The sequence below is a fragment of the Carlito syrichta genome, unplaced genomic scaffold (assembly GCF_000164805.1).
Source record: "Carlito syrichta isolate Samal-C Ts95f unplaced genomic scaffold, Tarsius_syrichta-2.0.1 Scaffold316215, whole genome shotgun sequence".
Taxonomy (NCBI): Eukaryota; Metazoa; Chordata; class Mammalia; order Primates; family Tarsiidae; genus Carlito; species Carlito syrichta.
Genome location: NW_007260311.1, coordinates 442,788 through 460,281, shown reverse-complemented (window position 1 = coordinate 460,281; position 17,494 = coordinate 442,788). Strand labels below are relative to the sequence as shown.

Here is a 17,494-nt window from a genome sequence, read left to right as displayed (position 1 = left end):
TTCGGTGGCCGCTCCTGGCCACCGCAGCCTCGACCTGCTGGGCTCTGGGGATCCTTCCACCTCAGCCTTCCAAGTAGCCGGAACTACAGGCGCGTGCTACCACACCCGGCTGATTTTTTGATTTATTGTAGAGATGAGGTCTCGCTGCCCAGGCGGGTCTCGAACCCGTGGGCTCAGGCAATCCACTCACCTCAGCCTCCCAAAGGCGCGGTATTACAGGCTGAGCTGCCAAGCCTGACTTGTTTTTGATATTGTTAAGCCTAAAACACTAAGTCTCCAACTGCATTTCACTTTAAACACACGGACAACTGTAAATGTTCAGCTTGACTTATTCATGGCATTGGGCTATTTAAAAATCATTACGCATCTTTAATATATTACTACTGCAGGTACATAGTAATGTCTCTCAGTTGACATATTTCCTCCTTTTCCCCCAGTTTTATTTGGATGAGAATCTACTCGATTGCTTTTTCACCTAAAAGATTTAATTGGGATGTTGATTCAGTGGAAGAGACAGCTGTGTCAATGAGCATACTATCAGTTGAGGATAAGGAAACTGGGTATTGGAAGAAAGAATATATCAGAAAACAAATAGCATCTGTAAAAACCTCAGTAGCCCATGTTCTCCAATATGTCAACCCTTACACAGGCCTTCCGGCCAAGACCAAAGAGGCCCTCAGGTATGCATTGTGTTCTTGAATAGCGGCCAGAGCAGTTACTTGACAGTACTGTAAAACATTTCTGTTTATAACCAAAAAAGAATGATGGTATTATCTCAGAGTATTGTGTGCATGGGGTGTATATATAATCTGAATTGTGAAGAACTGTTTTTGTGTTTTTGTGCAAATATAAATATGGAGTATTTTTCTACTCCATATTCACTTATCGTTCTGCATCCATAGATTCAACCAACCGTGGATTGAAAATACTCAGGTAAAACCCCCAAACAATAAAGATAACAGTATTATAATAAAAATGAATACAAAAATACCCCAAGACATTATTTACAACTAATTACCTAGTATTTACATTGTAAGTAGTCTAGAGATGATTTAAAGTATGTGCCAATGTTATATGCAAATGTTACACCATTTATAGAGGAGACTTTTGAACATCCACAGATTTGAGTGTCCTGGGGTCCTGGAAGCAATCAAGGGAAACTGAAGGAAGACTGGTATATAGCCGAAAGTTTTTATGGAAAGCAGAAATAAGCTAGTGATCTGCTCTAGTAAACCAAGACTGCCGCAGGTATCCTCTCTTCTGGGCAGAACCTTTGTCTTACGTAGGTTATTACCATTACCGGGAGCATCATAGATGTTCAATGAGTGTTAGGTAAAGAGAAGTTACAGAGAGAACTACAGTATTAGTGAGATGAAAACAATGTCAGGTGTGTTCTGTGAATTTTGACTTTGACTTTTAAGGAATTAGATGCTTTAGAGATGAATGTGAAATTGCCTTTAGCACTTTTTTTTTTTTTTTTTTTACAATGAGGTAAATATTTTTAGCTTTCTTTTCTTTTTCCAGAATGTCTGGTTTAGGTTGGGCAATTATATTGAAAGAAAAAAGTGGAAAAGAATATATCATGGAGCATGTTGACCTTTCCATAAACGACACATCAGTCACTGTTGGGTGGTATGGCAAAAATTGGCCATGTCTTGCATCATTGTCAACCTTATATTTGTATGGTGTGACACCAGTTTTTAGGGACTGGTATAAGAACCCTACCCAAAATAGGTAAGTACAAATTCAGCAGAACTCTTGGGCAACAGCATCTTGTCTGCAAATATTAGTTGGCATTACTTTTGTAATTCAAAAATATCACCAGTGTATTTTAATTTGTCTGCATCTTAAAAATTTTTCTATCATTCTGAATAACTATAGAATAGGAAAAGAATATATTTATCCCATTTCTGATTAGATTCCTCATATCTTGGTTATTTATAACGGTAGAGAATGATATTCTAGTTAACAAAATTTCCTGGATGATTTATGGCTAACCTTTTGAGATTTTTAGTTTCAACCATTTTACAAGAAAGATATATTAAGCTATTATATGTTTATATTTTAGTAAATGGTGCACTAATTGTAGTTTAAATATGAGGTCATAAAGTCATACTGATTAGTTACTTAGTTTGCCTTTCTGTTTAACTTACTAGATATGTGACCTTGTGCAAATGACTTACTCTTTCTGTGCCTCCATTTTTCTCATCTGTAAAATGTGATGATGATGCTGCTGGCGTAGTATCTAGCATGTGTAGCTGCTGTGAAGAAAATCGAAGATGCCATTGTAAAATATATAACTTGCATTGTTAACACTCACTGAGCCCTTACTCTTCTTCTGTTGTGAGGTGGCCTGGCAGTAAGTCTGTGCTTATTATAGGGCTCGCAAATGCCTTTCCCAGCAAATCTCTCATGCTCACTGTTTCTGCCATGGGTCATTTGGTCCTGAAAGCTGGATTGTGGCATGTACAGCATCCTTATCTCCTGAGTGAGATGACACAACATATTCTTATATAAAATTTATTGCAAATGCAGAGGTAGGTCTGCCTCTTCTAGGGCTGACCTCCTGCCTGCCCAGCTTCTTCCCTGTTGCAGTGTTCCTTGCCTTTTCAGGAGTACTCGCCACATCTTTTTTCTGACCATCCTTGCATTCTATGGTTCCTCCTGTGGGTTTCTGTCTTGCTGTGGACAGTGTTGAGATATCTGACATTAGTGCTTGCTGCCTCCACAGAGGGACAGGGTTCTTTCATCGTTTCCCAGGAGAGGGACACATTTTTTTGCTGCTCTATAACCGGGGACCTTGTTTTTGCCTCCTCTCTATGGTGTGGCTCTGTGAGGTTTGTCTGAGTGACAGTGAATTCTTTTCCCATGCTGTGAATTTGAGAGTATTCAGGTCTCTCAGGGCTGTTAAGTCTAGGCTTTATTGTACTTTAAAAATATTCTCAGTGCTATGAGGAAACAACAAGTTATTTTCGCTGATTATATTATTGAAAATAAATTTTTAGAAGCATATTTGCCTTTTTTTTTGAGTTGGAGTTTCACTCTGTTGCCCAGGCTGGAGTGCAGTGGCCGCTCCCGGCCACCGCAGCCTTGACCTGCTGGGCTCCGGCGATCCTTCTGCCTCAGCCTTCCAAGTAGCTGGAACTACAGGTGCGTGCTACCACGCCCGGCTAATTTTTTTTTTTTTTTTTTTTATTGTACAGATGAGGTCTTGCTGCCCAGGCGGGTCTTGAACCCGCGGCTCAGGCAATCCCCTCATCTCAGCCTCCCAAAGGCGCGAGATTACAGGCTGAGCCACCGAGCCTGGCTCATATTTGCCTTTTTAAATGGTACTTTTATTTGGATGAATCTTTGAAATTTCATGTAGTATCATGATGGACACAAAGATTTTTCTGATGTAGTAGTTAGGTTTTATGCATTTCGAAATTGTGTTTGGAGAATGAATTAATAAATTATGTCCTAGTTTGACTGAACAGTATATTACTTGACATATCATGAAATGTTGCTTACATATATTAGGACAAAATGGTTAATATTAGTTAGAATGATTATAAAATACGAAGTTAAATGGATAGTTTTGAATTGTAAGGCTCAGTTAAAGATAGTGTGTTCTTGAAAATTGTCACCAGGGTCATGAATACTAGATACTATATAGTGACAAATGCTAGAATTCTTTGGGAAAATTCATTTACTGTAATTTATTCCCACTAAAACTTAGTTCATTCTTTCATAAACTGTGGTAAACAAAAAGTGTTTTTTGGGAATCTGTTTTGATCGGCACTTCTATTGCAAGTTTGTAAGTGAATGCTTTCACCATACAGGAATATAAATCCTTGTATACATCCATGTAACAACCAAGAAGAGACTTTTGTGATTTTTATTTGAATCTTTTTTGTTTCCTCTATGAGAATTTTTTCAAGAACAATGAAAGCCTCATCAATGTAACTTGCAATTTGAATTTTCCTGGAATTTTTACCTTTCTAGTCAGACTCTAAGTTTTCCTTGCCAGCATTTTCCATTCTGCAGTTTATGCTGTCTCTCCCCAAATTTGTGAGAGCTGCTGGGGAAATGTCAGCCTTAGTTTCTGTGTTTGTGGCTTGTAAGGCCATGTGCCTTGGCACATGAGGACTCAGCATGTTCTCAGGGTCTGTTTAAATGCCTCTAATGCAAGATTCGTGAGTATTTTCCAGCTTTGGACACACTACAGAATGAGAGGAGAGGATTGCTCACATCCCCCCCAGCCTCCTCTAGCCGCATTAATGATGATAATAGCAGTGACAACACTTACTGAGCACCTATCATGTGAGGTGCTGTCCTCCCTTCTGAGGAGGCTGGTGACCATCCTGCACACAAAGAACCAGTCTGTGATGGCGGTGGAGTCACTGTAGGTAGAAGCTAACATTTCACCTCAGGTCTCCCAGAATCCTGACCCTTTATTCATCCTCTTCCAAGTGTATTTTACATATGCTGAGTTTATTTTTAATTCATACATCACGTACATGGTCACCAATCACCTCTTCTTACTCAATTATAGTTGTCAGCACAAAAAGTTCTTTTGAAAAGCTGAATGTGGTACAATGGTGTTATGGAAGCTTCAGAGTTAGTGTTGCCCCATCTGCTTTGAAACATTTCTGCAGCTAGTCTCCTTTTGAGTTCTTTTACTTAATGGATCTTTATATAACTATTGCCTGCCATCTATGGCCAACTCTTGAATGAGATGTGGCCCCAACTCCTTAGAGATTTTGGGCCAGTGCTGGTTATGCTAATTGACTATTGAGAGATCACTTTCTTATATTTCCCTGAACATTTTTAAGATGACAGACATCTATGACTAACATTATGATACTTACATAATGTTTCACTGTAGATGATTTTAAGTCTTATGATGAGTAGCAGAGTTGTCTTTCTTGCACATTCGAGTATTTACTCTTAGATACTAAGACTAAGATAGAGTTCACGGTATAGCTCCTTTATGAAAACATTCATGATTTTGGTTTATTTCTAATGTTTCCATTTTCACTTCAATGTGATGATAACTTCAAATGCACATCTGCTTTCAGACAGTCTACTGAGACCACTGGCTTTCATGTCACTTAAAATACTTTCTCTGCTTATGCATTATTTCACTCACTTGATTAGGAATACATATTGAGAGTCTACTTTAGATTGTAGGATTGTGCTGGGTTTGGAGGGAAAAGAACAGAAGATGGTTCTGCCAATTTACCTTCCTGATTCTTTAGCTGCCTTATGGCTGGGCCATTGAGTTGACTGTAAGAGCAAAAGGAGGGAGGGACCTAGTTGGGTGAGAAATCTGAATGTATCCATTTTGCCTTTTATTTATACAAGTCATTAGTGTCCCCACCCCACCCATGTGCCACTTAATTTGAGCACATTATTAACATGCTCTTCAAATGCATTTTTAGATACACTAAGGAGAATTAGAAAATTGACAACCTTACCGATGGGAACACTCATTTCTCTCTCTCCTTTCTTTGGCAATGATGTTCAAAGACCCCGATGGCGTTCTTTAATTGCCAAGTACAATCTGAGTCTTTTGACTGACTCTGCCATGATTGGCTGCGACAGACTCATTCGGATCTGCTGCCTACAGCCTGGCCTCCTGGTGGGGCTGTGGAAGGTAAGATTCCAGTTCCTGAATATATGATATCCTTTTCCCACCACAGTCCCACATTTACTTAGTTATGTATGATATCACATGTAAATCCTTAAGACTTTTCAGTAACCACATTTCATTTTAGCATCTTATCAACTTCATTTTTCTAGTTAACATGACCCTCTCTCTCTCATGGAGGTTGCTCTGCTGTTCTGTTAATGTGGATGACAAATCACCTCTCCCTGCCTTTACGTTTTTGTTTACATTATTTCTATAATGTCACTAGACTTCCCCTTTCCTCTTCCAGTCAATCCATGTTCCTTATTCGGTTCCCTTCATGCCATTTCTCTGACAAAGTCTCTCTTACTGTGCATTCTACACGCTTGTCGTCCACACATATTTCTGACTCTATAGATGTGGCATTGAGTATAATCTGTCCTTTGGGATAAAGTGTGTAAGAGGTTATCCTTTCCCTCTGCATAAGGTTTCTTTTTCACCAGGTCAAGCTCACTGCTCGCCTCTGTGGGGGCTGTTCTCTGTGCTGTCACTTCAGGGTAAAGCAGAACAGTATGATGCCCCTCTGTACCACACTTGTTTAGGTTTGTGGCTTTGGCCTGTGGATGTTTTGAGAGAGCAGTTCACACATTTGATTCTGAGAATGGCAGTCTACCTCTGTGTACAATGACCAGGAAGAATTAAGACCCACATTTTCATACAACTTCATGCGCTTGTACATTTTCTTTTCTCAACTGACCATGGCAGTCATTTTCTCTTTCCCTCCTTCTCTTTCCATGTGAAGTGACTTGTGGGTGAGGCAGCAGTTTGCTTGCTCCAGCCTTCGTAACTTGAATTCATCTGTCTTTGTTGGCCTGCAGAGTAACAAGAGCTCTGGTTGATCTGACTGTCCTCTGCCTGACTGCTGGAGAATGGCACCCCCAGATTCACCATTCAGTGCCACCTATACCAGTCAGTTAGTGTCAGCTGGGAATCTGGGGAGGTATCAGTTCCTGAACTGTCACAGTTTCTGCTCTTCAGCCTGATGAGGCAGCTGAAGACATTGAATCTAATTTTTCTTACTGCATTTGCCAAACCAAGCAGTTACTTTTAGAAGCATTATGTCAGTAAAGTTCAGTATTTGTGAAATTAATATGGTATCTGGGAATGTCTTACCGGTATTTTCTTTATCTTGGAAAAGAGTTTGAAGCAATTGGGAACTCACAACATTTGTTATTGCAATCATCATATATAATACAGTATTTTGATATTTCACAAAAGTAGTTGTTCACTCATTGGGTACTTATGTGGGTGAATTGTGGTCTTGCTGTCAATATGAAGTATAAGTCTTATTAGATGGTAATAATATATTAGCAGTAATAATGCATTAGCACTGTGGTGATCTAGTTGTAAGAAACTACATCTATCTGCAAGATGAATGTACTGCAATCTTCAGAACGATCTTGTGAAAAATTAAAATATTTCAGTTGAAAAATGTATTCTTTTTAATTAACTTTTCAGAAGGAGGAAGAACTGGCTTTTGTTATGGCAAATCTTCATTTCCGTCACCTTCTGGAGAGGAGCACATTAGGCTCGGCCACTATGTATGTATTTATATGTGAATGTATTACACTTTTGGACAGTCAATATAAAGTATTATAAGTTGATGCAATTATAACTTCCTGTGAATAGCTGCAGAGATATTCTGCTTTTAATCAGTAGACACAAGCCTAGAGGCATGATTACTTAACTGTTGCTAAAATAATTGGATTATTCATGAGTACATATTTGCCTTATTCTGGGTTGAGGAATTTATACCTAGTAGAATATTATTAATAGGGGCAGGAGGGCATCATTATTTCAAGATGCCACTGCTATCCTTCAAGTTATCGCACTTACATGAATTTTCTATCTTCAAAGCACACACTCACGGCCCTCTGACTGATTCTGGCCTGCAGAGGAGTTTTGTTTGGGTGGACTGTGTGTCTTCTAATGAATTTGCATGTCTGTAGGTGGGGCACATGCTTCCCAGTTTACTGTAGTGCTCACCCTTCCCCTGTGGACATTAGATGCTCCCCTACTCATTTTGTTATTTGTGAAAAGCTCCTGAGGGCATTTGTATTTGCCACATTATGTAGTGAAGCTGTTCTAATTGAATACAGCTTTGCTTATCTCATCTTTGGGTCTTCTGCCCAGATTTCCAATTTATAGATCTCTTATGTGACACATAGGAGTACTTCTATCTTCAGGATACTGAGAAGAACATTGAGGGGTGGAGTTGCCTTTGTAAAGCTGCTGTCCTGGGTCAGTCTCAGAAACACGCTCACCGTGGTGGTCTGTGGCTGCCTGTGGAACTCCTATCTTGGCCTGTTTTTGTAGAAGTCGGTAAGAGGAATGTGGAGCAGTCCGGGACTTTCTGAGTTCATGGTATCGAAGATGACTGGGAATCCTAGAGAGTTCATTTGTAGGAGCTAGTGCTTTGAGTGGATGCTGACTTTTTAAAAAATATTTTCATTGGCAGTAGTGGGAAACTGCCAGGGGACGGGGGGGCACACCTCATCAACAAGGGTACTGGCACAATGGATATTTGTATACCTAACCCTGAATTGTACCCCACATCTTTAAAATTAAAAAAAAAAGTGTTTTCATTTCAAGTATTTTATCGCAGGTGTTGACAGATGTGTCTGTGTTTTGTTTTGCCTTTCAGTCCCTACGAGCTGCCTCCTCACAGCCCCCTTTTGAATAACAGCCCTGAGTATGGCCTGTATGGTTACCAACTCCACGTGGATCTGCACAGCAGTGGGATTTTCTATCTATGTGCGGCATTTCGCAATCTCTTCACCACAAAAGGTGAAATTAATTGAATTTTGGTTTCATTATGAGATCGGGGAATCAATTTTTATGTCTAAGTTAAGAATTGTCCTAACTGGTCACTTTAATGATCTGTTGGCACATCTATTCTCCCAGAGCCCTATATCATTCCAGGACTTGAAAAATACCTCCACAGGAGTTGCAGCTCTGTCTCCTTCACACCATCACTCTCTATCTTCTGGATGTGTCCTTGTTGATCTTTTCAATGAATGCTTCCTTATTGTTTGTCCATGCACTCTCCTTCCCTCCCAAACTTCTTTCCCTTTTTTCCAAAGGAATTTGGTAAATTTTCCCACAGGACCTGCATAGCACCAATTCAGGATGAGAATACAGAGAAACCAGCCTATCTCTTGTATGCACTGCATCAGCATTTGTCACACTTACCCAAGCTAAGACAGAGGCTGGGGTAGGCAGAGGAAGGAAGGGATTTAAGCAAGCAGGAGAAAAAGAAGGAATGTAAATTGGCCCCATTCTGATTTGTCTGATTATTTCCCCTTGACATAATTTTTCTGTATCCTGTAAACTAGGAGTTTCATGTAAAGATTTGAATAGGTTCAAGTTTAACATTTTTGGTAAGAATATGTTATGAGGGATAGTATGTACTTGACTTTGCATCACTTTAAGAGACACATAATGTCAGATTGTCCCACTATTTATAATGCCAGATTTTATCATTTGGTTAAGATTGTGACTACTAGATATCTTCATTATAAAGGTGTTCTTTCCCAAGTATCTTGTTCCTCAAAAGTCTTTCACCTAATGGACTTGGCATCCATTAATGATCCTTGCCTAAATCAATTGTTTTTGAATTTGGAAAAATGTTGATTTTTCTAATTACGCCGTTATTTCTACACTTATTAGCTGAGCTTCTGTAAAGAACTTTCTTTTTTTTTTTTTTGAGTTGGAGTCTCACTCTGTCGCCCACACTGGAGTGCAGTGGCCACTTCCGGCCACCGCAGTCTTGACCTGCTGGGCTCCGGCGATCCTTCTGCCTCAGCCTTCCAAGTAGCTGGAACTACAGGCGTGCACTACCACACCCGGCTAATTTTTTGATTTATTGTAGAGATGAGGTCTTACCAAGTTGCCCAGGCAGGTCTCAAACCCGCGGGCTCAGGCAATCCACTCACCTCAGCCTCCCAAGGTGTGGGATTACAGGCTGAGCAACTGAGCCTGGCTAAGAACTTTCTCTTATCACCTGGTGAACTCCTGTAAAGGAAGGGAAAATGCTTACTTCTTCCCTTTTTAACCACCAATTTTTGGACTAAGAAATTGATGTAACAGTCACCTCCTATGGGGGAAGCAATTTTGAGCTCTTTTTCTTTCTTCCCTTTCTTTTTCTTGTTTGTTGTTACTTTGGACTCTTGGATATCTATTTATTCAGTAATTTATAATCAATTGCAGACATTATTCTTTTTGGAGCTTTTTGCCCCAGTTTGGTCAGTGGGATCTACTGCATGCGCTGGTGTCTGTGCCTTTTTAGATATACCCCATTAGTTTTTTTTCTTTACTTTTTTGCCCAGAAAGATTTCTAGGTTTTCCTGTGATTTTTAAATTTTTTTTGGCATTTTTTTTCGAATTATGTCCAATGTATGTATTAACTAAAATGAATTGACATTTTTGTTGTTTAATTGTCCCATTCAAGAATGTGGAATATCTTTCAGTTTGTTGAAAAATGCTTTCGTGTCTTTTGGAAGCATTTCAAGGCTGGGTGCGATGGCTCACGCCTATAATCCCAGCACTTTGGGAAGCCTAGTTGGGAGGATTACCTGAGCCCAAGAGTTTGAGACCAAACTTGGCAACATAGTGAGACAAAAAATAAAAAACTTAGCTAGGTGTCTGGCCTGCACCTGTGGTCCTAACTACTTGAGAGACTGAGGCTGAAGGATCACTTGAACCCAGCTCAAGGCTGTGGTGAACCATGGTCATACTACTGCAGTTCAGTCTGGGTAGCAGAGTGAAACCCTGACCAAAAAAAAAAAAAAACCGGAAAAAAAGAAAATTAAAAAAAAATTTTCTTCATACTAGTTTTGTACTTTTCTTGTTAAGATATTTATTATGTATTTAATTCTTGTTACCTCTCTTTCATTATATCTTCCAATTGTTTGGTAGTGTCTTTGTGTAGTTTTGGTCTCAGGCCACTGCTTATTTCATATAATGAGTTGGGAAGTATTCTTTCCTCTTGAATATTTGTTTTGGAGGATTTTGCATAGAATTGGTAGTATTTCTTCTTTGTTTAGTAGAATTCACCTGTGAAGCCATCGAAGTCTGGAGCTTTCTTTGTGGGAAGGTTTTAAACTACAGTTTCAATTTCTTTCATAGAGGCAGGACTATTTCGGTTATCTGTTTCTTCTTAAGTAAGATTTGGTATTTTGTGTCTTTCAAGGAATTTGTCAATTTTATCTAAGTTGACAAACTTATTGGCATAAGAGTTGTTCATAGTAGTTTCTTATTATCTTTTAAAAGCTGTAGAATCTATAGTGATGCTACCTGATTTCTGATATCAGTTATTTATGGTTTTTTTTCTTTTTTCCTGATTTATGTGGTTAGAAGTTTATCACTTTTATTGATCTTCTCAGCGAACTAATTTTTGGTTTTATTGCTTTTTCCCTGTTGCTCTTCTGTTTTGTATTTCATTGATTTTCATGGAGATTTCTTATTCTTTCCACTTTTTTTCTGCTTCCTTTGTTATATGCCCTTCTAGTTTCTTAAGGGAAAAGCTGAAGTCATTGATTTGAGAATTTTTCTAATATAATTTAGTGTTATAACTTCCACCTATTTACTGCTTTAGTGGCATTTCATAAATTCTGATAGGTTTTATTTTCCTTTTCACTCTTAAAAATACTAATTTCTAAAAAAAAAAAGGTTTATTTTGACCTATGGATAGATAGAAGTGTGTTATTTAGTTTCCAAATATTTGGGGATTTTCTGGAGATTTTTCTGTTATTGATTTATAATTTAATTTTACTGTATCAGGAAATATATTTTTTTTTTCAGAGTTCAGCTGTTTATTGAACTCATTATGTAAAAGGTTTAATCAAACAGACCAAAGCCCATGTCATCATCAGAGTCCTTAGATCCTACCTTATTTGCTTCCACTTTCTTCTTGGCTGGGGCAGCAGTGGCTGATGGGGCAGGACCCCAGCTGGGGCAGCCCCAGCTGCAGGTGTCGGCCCACCAGCCCCTACAGGGCAGCTGAGGCTCCCGATGTTGACGTTGGCCAGGGCCTTTGCAAACAAGCCAGACCAGAAAGGCTCTCCAGTCACACCAGTGGCCTTAATGAGGGCAATGATTTTATCCTCCATGAGGGTCGCCTGGTTATCTTGCAGAATGAGGGCCAAGTAGATACAGGCGAGTTCGGACACGGAGGCCAAGGTGTGGCGAGTGCAGAATGGAGCTGCCTGGTGCGGTACTAGTTGTGAAATGAAGTGAGGGCCTCACCCCAACGCTGCCTTAGCTCCATCTGACGAACTGAGCACCTTGGTGGCAACTGGGGAAAGGAGGAAATATATTTTGTATGACTTGAATTCCTTTGAGTTTAGTATTGAGATTTATGTTCCAAAATGCGTTTTCTCTTGGTATATGTTCCAAGTACGCTTGAGAAAAATATGTGTTCTGCTGTTGTTGAATGGAGTGTTCTAAAATGTTAATTAGGTAAAATTGGTTGAGAATGTTTTTTTTTTTTTCTTCTACTTTTTTTGGCAGTTACTGAGAGAGAACTATTGACATCTCCAGCTTTGACTGGATTTTGTGTATCTGTCTCTCTTTGCTATGCTATCAGTTTTTGCTACATATATTTTGAAGTTCTGTTATATTCATAAACATCAGAGACTGTTACAGTCTTCCTGACTAATTAACCTTTTTCTCTTTGTTAAATGACCTTAATTCCTGGTGACATTGTTTTCTCTAAAATCTGTTTTATCTAATGTAAATATAAGCACTCCAGCTCACTAGTGTTAGTATGAAATGATTTTTTCTATCCTTTTAAATTTAAACCTATAAGTTTTCACATTTGGTTGATGTGCTTTTTAAGTTTCTTATGACCTGTGGCAGTGTCCCCCCTTTTAGTGCCATTTATTTGTTGAAGAAACTGGATCTGTTATTTTTCTATACAATTTGTATGATTGCCTTTGTTATTAACATGTTTCTCTGTCTTTTGTATTTTCTGTTCTCTGGTGGTTATATCTAGAGGCTTGATCAGATTTAGATTTCTCTTTTTTGGCAATAATGGTTTATAGGTTATGTCGTGTACTTCCTATTGCATTTTGTTAGGACATAATAGATGCTTTTCTAAATATTAATTGTTCTAAGTCTGCTCCTTCTATTATAAATTTATCCATGGATGTTTACTAAATGGTTTGCCAAGTGGTGGGTACCTATAGCCATTATTTTATTAGAGATTGCAAAATGATGATTTCCTAGTTCTGTCATTCCTGCTGCATCTACTGGCTAGGATTCTTCTATAAAGAAGACTTTTATCTTATTAACTATTTAGTTACCACAGGAAAGGCAGTACTTTCTCTGACAATTTATAGAAAAGCAAATTGAGGCTCTAGCAGCCTTGTAAGTCTTATAACTTGACTTGTAAGGTTAAGGGGGATATTATAAACTCATGAATTAAAAATATATCACTATGTACTTTAGTCTATTTGTAGTTATGATTCTTTTTATGGCTATCTTGGTACTTAAATTGTCCTGGTATTAGTCATTGGTTCCTGTGTTCTTGTATGTGACTCTAGTAATATTTTAATAGCTTGCTTGTATTCTAGCACAACACAATGCCTTAGACTCATCTATTTATTGTCCAGACTCTGGATTTGGCTATGTAGGAGGTTCTTATGGTGGCAATGGTATTTAGAGACCATAATCTTGATTCTAGGGATGCATGTTGCTTGGGTTTTTATTGCTTTCAGGGTTTATAGTAGGCAGAGCTAAGAAGCTTGTAAGTTTAATAATGTGAAGAAATAAGTCATGCATTTTTTAAATATATTGAGGATTTTAATGAACTACTTTGGTTATATACGAGAGGGGATACTTCCAAAACCAGGAATTTATTTATAAAAAATTGTGTATTTATTCTTACATGCTTAAACTTCAGTCACCTTCAAAGTACTCTCTGTTTGATGCAGTATGCCTATTGAGATGCTTTCTCCACTGCTCAAAACAGTTTTGAATCGTAAGTTTTGCTTCCGCTGCTTTTAGTTTCACCTCTTCCACATTGGCAAAAAAGTGTTCCTTTGACGACTTTTTTCATTAGGGAAACGAAATAGGGTCACAAAACCCTTACCTAGCAGTGGAATCTGATACTACAACGGGCCCACCCTCCAAAACATAACTCTGTTTTTTTGGGTTCTCCCTCGTACTTGATCTCTTTTCTTATGCTGAGAATCTTGGTTCCTAACAACAACACAAGACATAATTATATAATAACAATGCCAACATACCTAGGTTATATTGTGGATTCAGTTCTAGACCACCACCATAAAATGAATATTGCAACAAAACCAGTTAAGTGAATTGTCTGGTTTTCCAGTGTATATAGAAGTCATGTTGCACTACTTAATATTATGTGTACAGTGACGTTATGTCTAAAAAAGTGTACATTACCTTAATTCCAAAAGACTTCATTGCTAAAAAGGATAACCAACCATCTGATCCTTCAGCATGTCATAATCTTTGTTTACTGGTAGAGGATCTTGACTTGATATTGATAGTTGCTGAATGATCAGGGTGGTGGTTGTTGAAATTTGGGGTGGTTGTAGCAATTTCTTAAAACAAGACAACAGTAAAACTTGCTGCATTGATTGATTCTTCCTTTCGTGAGAGATTTCTCTGTAGCATGTGATGTTGTTTGATAACCTTTCACCCATAGTAGAACTTCTTTCTAAATTGGAGGCAATTCTCTGAAACCCTGTCTTGCTTCATCAACTAAGTTTATATACTATTCTAAATCCTTTTGTTGTCATTTCAACAATGTTCACAGTGTCTTCACCAGGAGTAGATTCTATCTCAAAAAACCAATTTCTTTGCTCATCCATAAGAAGCAACTCCTTATCTATTTAAGTTTGATTGTGAGATCGCCGCAATGCAGTCACATATTCAGGCTCCACATCTAATTCTAATTCACATGTTATTTCCACCACATCTGCAGTACCTTCCTCTCCACTGAGGTCTTGAACCCCCCCAAAGTCATCCATGAAGGTTAGAGTCAACTTCTTCCAAACTCTTGTGAATGTTGACATTTTGACCTCCTCCCCCGAATCATGAATATTCTTAATGGACATCTAGAAGGATGCATCCTTCTTAGAAGGATTTGCTTACCCACATCCATCAGCAATACCACTATGTCACTGTGGATGGTAGGCTGCCTGCTTGCAAAGCTCACAGTTGAAGGGTGTGTAGATGAATTATCCTAGGCTTTGGACCTTAAAGTTCTGTTTCTTTAGCTAAAAGATTCTTGACTGCATTCACCAGAATCTTGTCCAAGTTCTTGTGTTCCCTGTAGCCTCTAGAGGAAGAGATGTACTTCAGGGAGAGCAGAGCTGCAGGCTGAGCCTCCCTGCAAAGGGGCAGCTAGTGGTTGAGCCTCTCTGCATAGGAGAGTGAAGCCCTGCTCTTATCCTGCCTTTCAGGGGCCAGGGAGACCACAGGAGGCTGGTTAGGCCTGGTTCTTTCCAGAAGAAGGACATCAGAGTTTCCCTTCTAAAGGACTGTAGTGTGTACCTCTCTATAGAGAGAAAAAGCTTTACAAATGAAACTTCTGGTAGAGTGCTTTGTTTCTGTTTACCTGTGGTAGGATACTTTTCTGCACAAATAAAAATAATTTGAAATCTGCAGCAGATACTGTCTATCTCATTCACTCAATACAAGGTAAACATCAAGAACTTTTGCTGTTTCTTACCTGCCATGGCTTGTGGGACCATGGATTTTACCGATTACCAACAAATCTGTAAAAATTGTGTCTAAGGTATTTATTATATTACTTAGTAATTTTAAAAATTTTCATTTTGAAATAATTTCATATTGCACAGAGAACTCCTGTGTAGTCTTAATGCAGAATTCACCAGTTTATGACATTTTTGCCATATTTAGTTAATCATTTTCTCTTTCTATATATGTATAATTAAATATAGATAATTATATATGTTTGATGCATATAGATGTAGAATTAACCTGATCACTCTGTTCTGAAGGGGGTAAGGCATGTTAGGTGCTAGGCCTGTCTTAGGTACTATCTGGAACTGCAGAGAACAGTGTTTGCCTTTCTTTATTCTAAACAAATACAGCATAATGTTGATTAAATTTTACATTGCACTTCTCATACTTAAAATGTGCCCCTATAGTGATGAATATGCTAGTGATGGAAACATTTATGAGCACTCATTACAGGTTCTTGCTAAATTTTTTTGTTTGTTTGTTTCTTGTCGCCCAGGCTGTAGTGCAGTGGCACATTCATAACCACTACACCCTCGACCTGCTGGGCTTAGGCGATCCTTCTGCCTCAGCCTTCCAAGTAGCTGGAACTACAGATGCACGCCACCACGCCTGGCTAGTTTTTGTGATTTATTGTCTTCCCAAGTTGCCCAGGCTAGTCTTGAACCTCTGGGCTCAGGCAACCGTCTCGCCTCGGCCTCCCAAAGTGCTGGGCTTACAGGCTGAGGCACTGCACCTGGCCTGCTAAATGTTTTATATTTATATTAGTTATTTAACTTAATCTTCATAGCAGGCCTGTGAGATAGGTGCTCTAATCTCTCCCATGTTACTGATAATGAATGTGAAGCTGATAGTGTGAGTCTGGTCCTATTCTGTAAAGCTGGTATGTGGCACAGTCTGCACTGCACCCATGTGACTACATAGTCGAGAGTCTTAGACTCCCAGCTTCCTGTAATATATTTCCTGTGTCTTTTTACTTTTTAATGATGTACTTTTAAGCGTATATCTTTTTGTGTGTGCAACTGTTGGCAAAGTGTTAGCAACATAAGTGTGGTCAGGGAAGGGCGTTTCATTGCTGACGTACTGAAGCATTATTTAAGTCCCTTTGATGGTTATATGAATGTTACAATGTTTAAGAGTTTAAGTTAAATGAAGGAGAATGAGGAACTGAGATGGGAATAATTAGCCGTTTATGTTCCCCCACCCCAATAATAAGACTTGACATAGTATGAAGACTTCCAAGGTGGACTCATGCATTTCCTCTTCATATGGTTTTACTACTAAGAATCAGTAGAGGGCGCTGTTGCCATCAGAGTGTCTTTCTAACATTTTTAAAAAGTACAAACAGAATGTCCTCTGTAGTTTTTGAGAAACTCTCTTGTGGTACCATGTGGTATATTTAGTAAATTCCAGCTATGTCATGGTAGTTGGAGATAACAGCACTTTGCCCCTATTAAAAAAATTTTATTTCTCCCAATCAAGGATAAAATGTTTTATCATCATGTCCCTAGAATTTAGGTGACTTTCTACTCTGTTCATCCTCAGTGAGACGTGAGAAACCTGACCTGACTCTAACCTGGCCATCTGTAGGGAAAAGCAGGAAGTAAAAGGGATAAGGCTCTTTCTGATCCAAGCATGTTCTGTTCTGGCATGTCAGGTTGTCCCTGGGTCCTCTGATTTCATCATATATTGCTCATGCTTGCATTGAGTATGTGTACATGTCTAGCATTGTTCTCCCTCAGTAAGAAGCTGTGCTTAGGGAAAGGCATTGCTACCTCTCAGCAATACCTGATAGTGGATAAAAGGGGTCTGTGTCCTTTCTTCTTTCCTTACAGGTTTATTGCCAAACAGTATTTGTTTGTTTGGGTCATTCATTAACAAACAGTGAATGTAGGAGGTGTGCCAGGCACAGGAGTGGACATACCTCAGACATGATCTCTGCCCTCCGGAGCTTAGGGACAGAGAAGCGTAGGGAGCCAGACATAGGCACAAACTGGGAGAGGTGGCACAAGGGATTCTGAGGGCTTCTGAGGGAGGACTCAGCAGGAGGAGTGGGGTTGGCGGTGAAGGGACCTAGTTGCAGTC

The 17,494-nt window shown here is 39.0% G+C and overlaps 1 protein-coding gene and 1 pseudogene across 3 annotated transcripts in view; one reads left to right on the top strand and one right to left on the bottom strand.

Annotated features, from left to right (window-relative positions):
* FBXO15 (F-box protein 15) overlaps positions 1–17,494 on the top strand; it is a 73,948-nt gene that overhangs the window by 25,287 nt on the left and 31,167 nt on the right. For all 3 annotated transcript variants that reach the window (XM_021706940.1, XM_008073930.2, XM_008073931.2), the window contains 5 exons: positions 438–680; positions 1,525–1,734; positions 5,512–5,638; positions 7,130–7,212; positions 8,316–8,458. In XM_021706940.1, coding sequence (XP_021562615.1) covers positions 438–680; positions 1,525–1,734; positions 5,512–5,638; positions 7,130–7,212; positions 8,316–8,458 — 806 coding nt within the window. The remainder of the gene's footprint in view (positions 1–437; positions 681–1,524; positions 1,735–5,511; positions 5,639–7,129; positions 7,213–8,315; positions 8,459–17,494) is intronic.
* Positions 11,510–15,384, bottom strand: LOC103276522 (annotated as a pseudogene).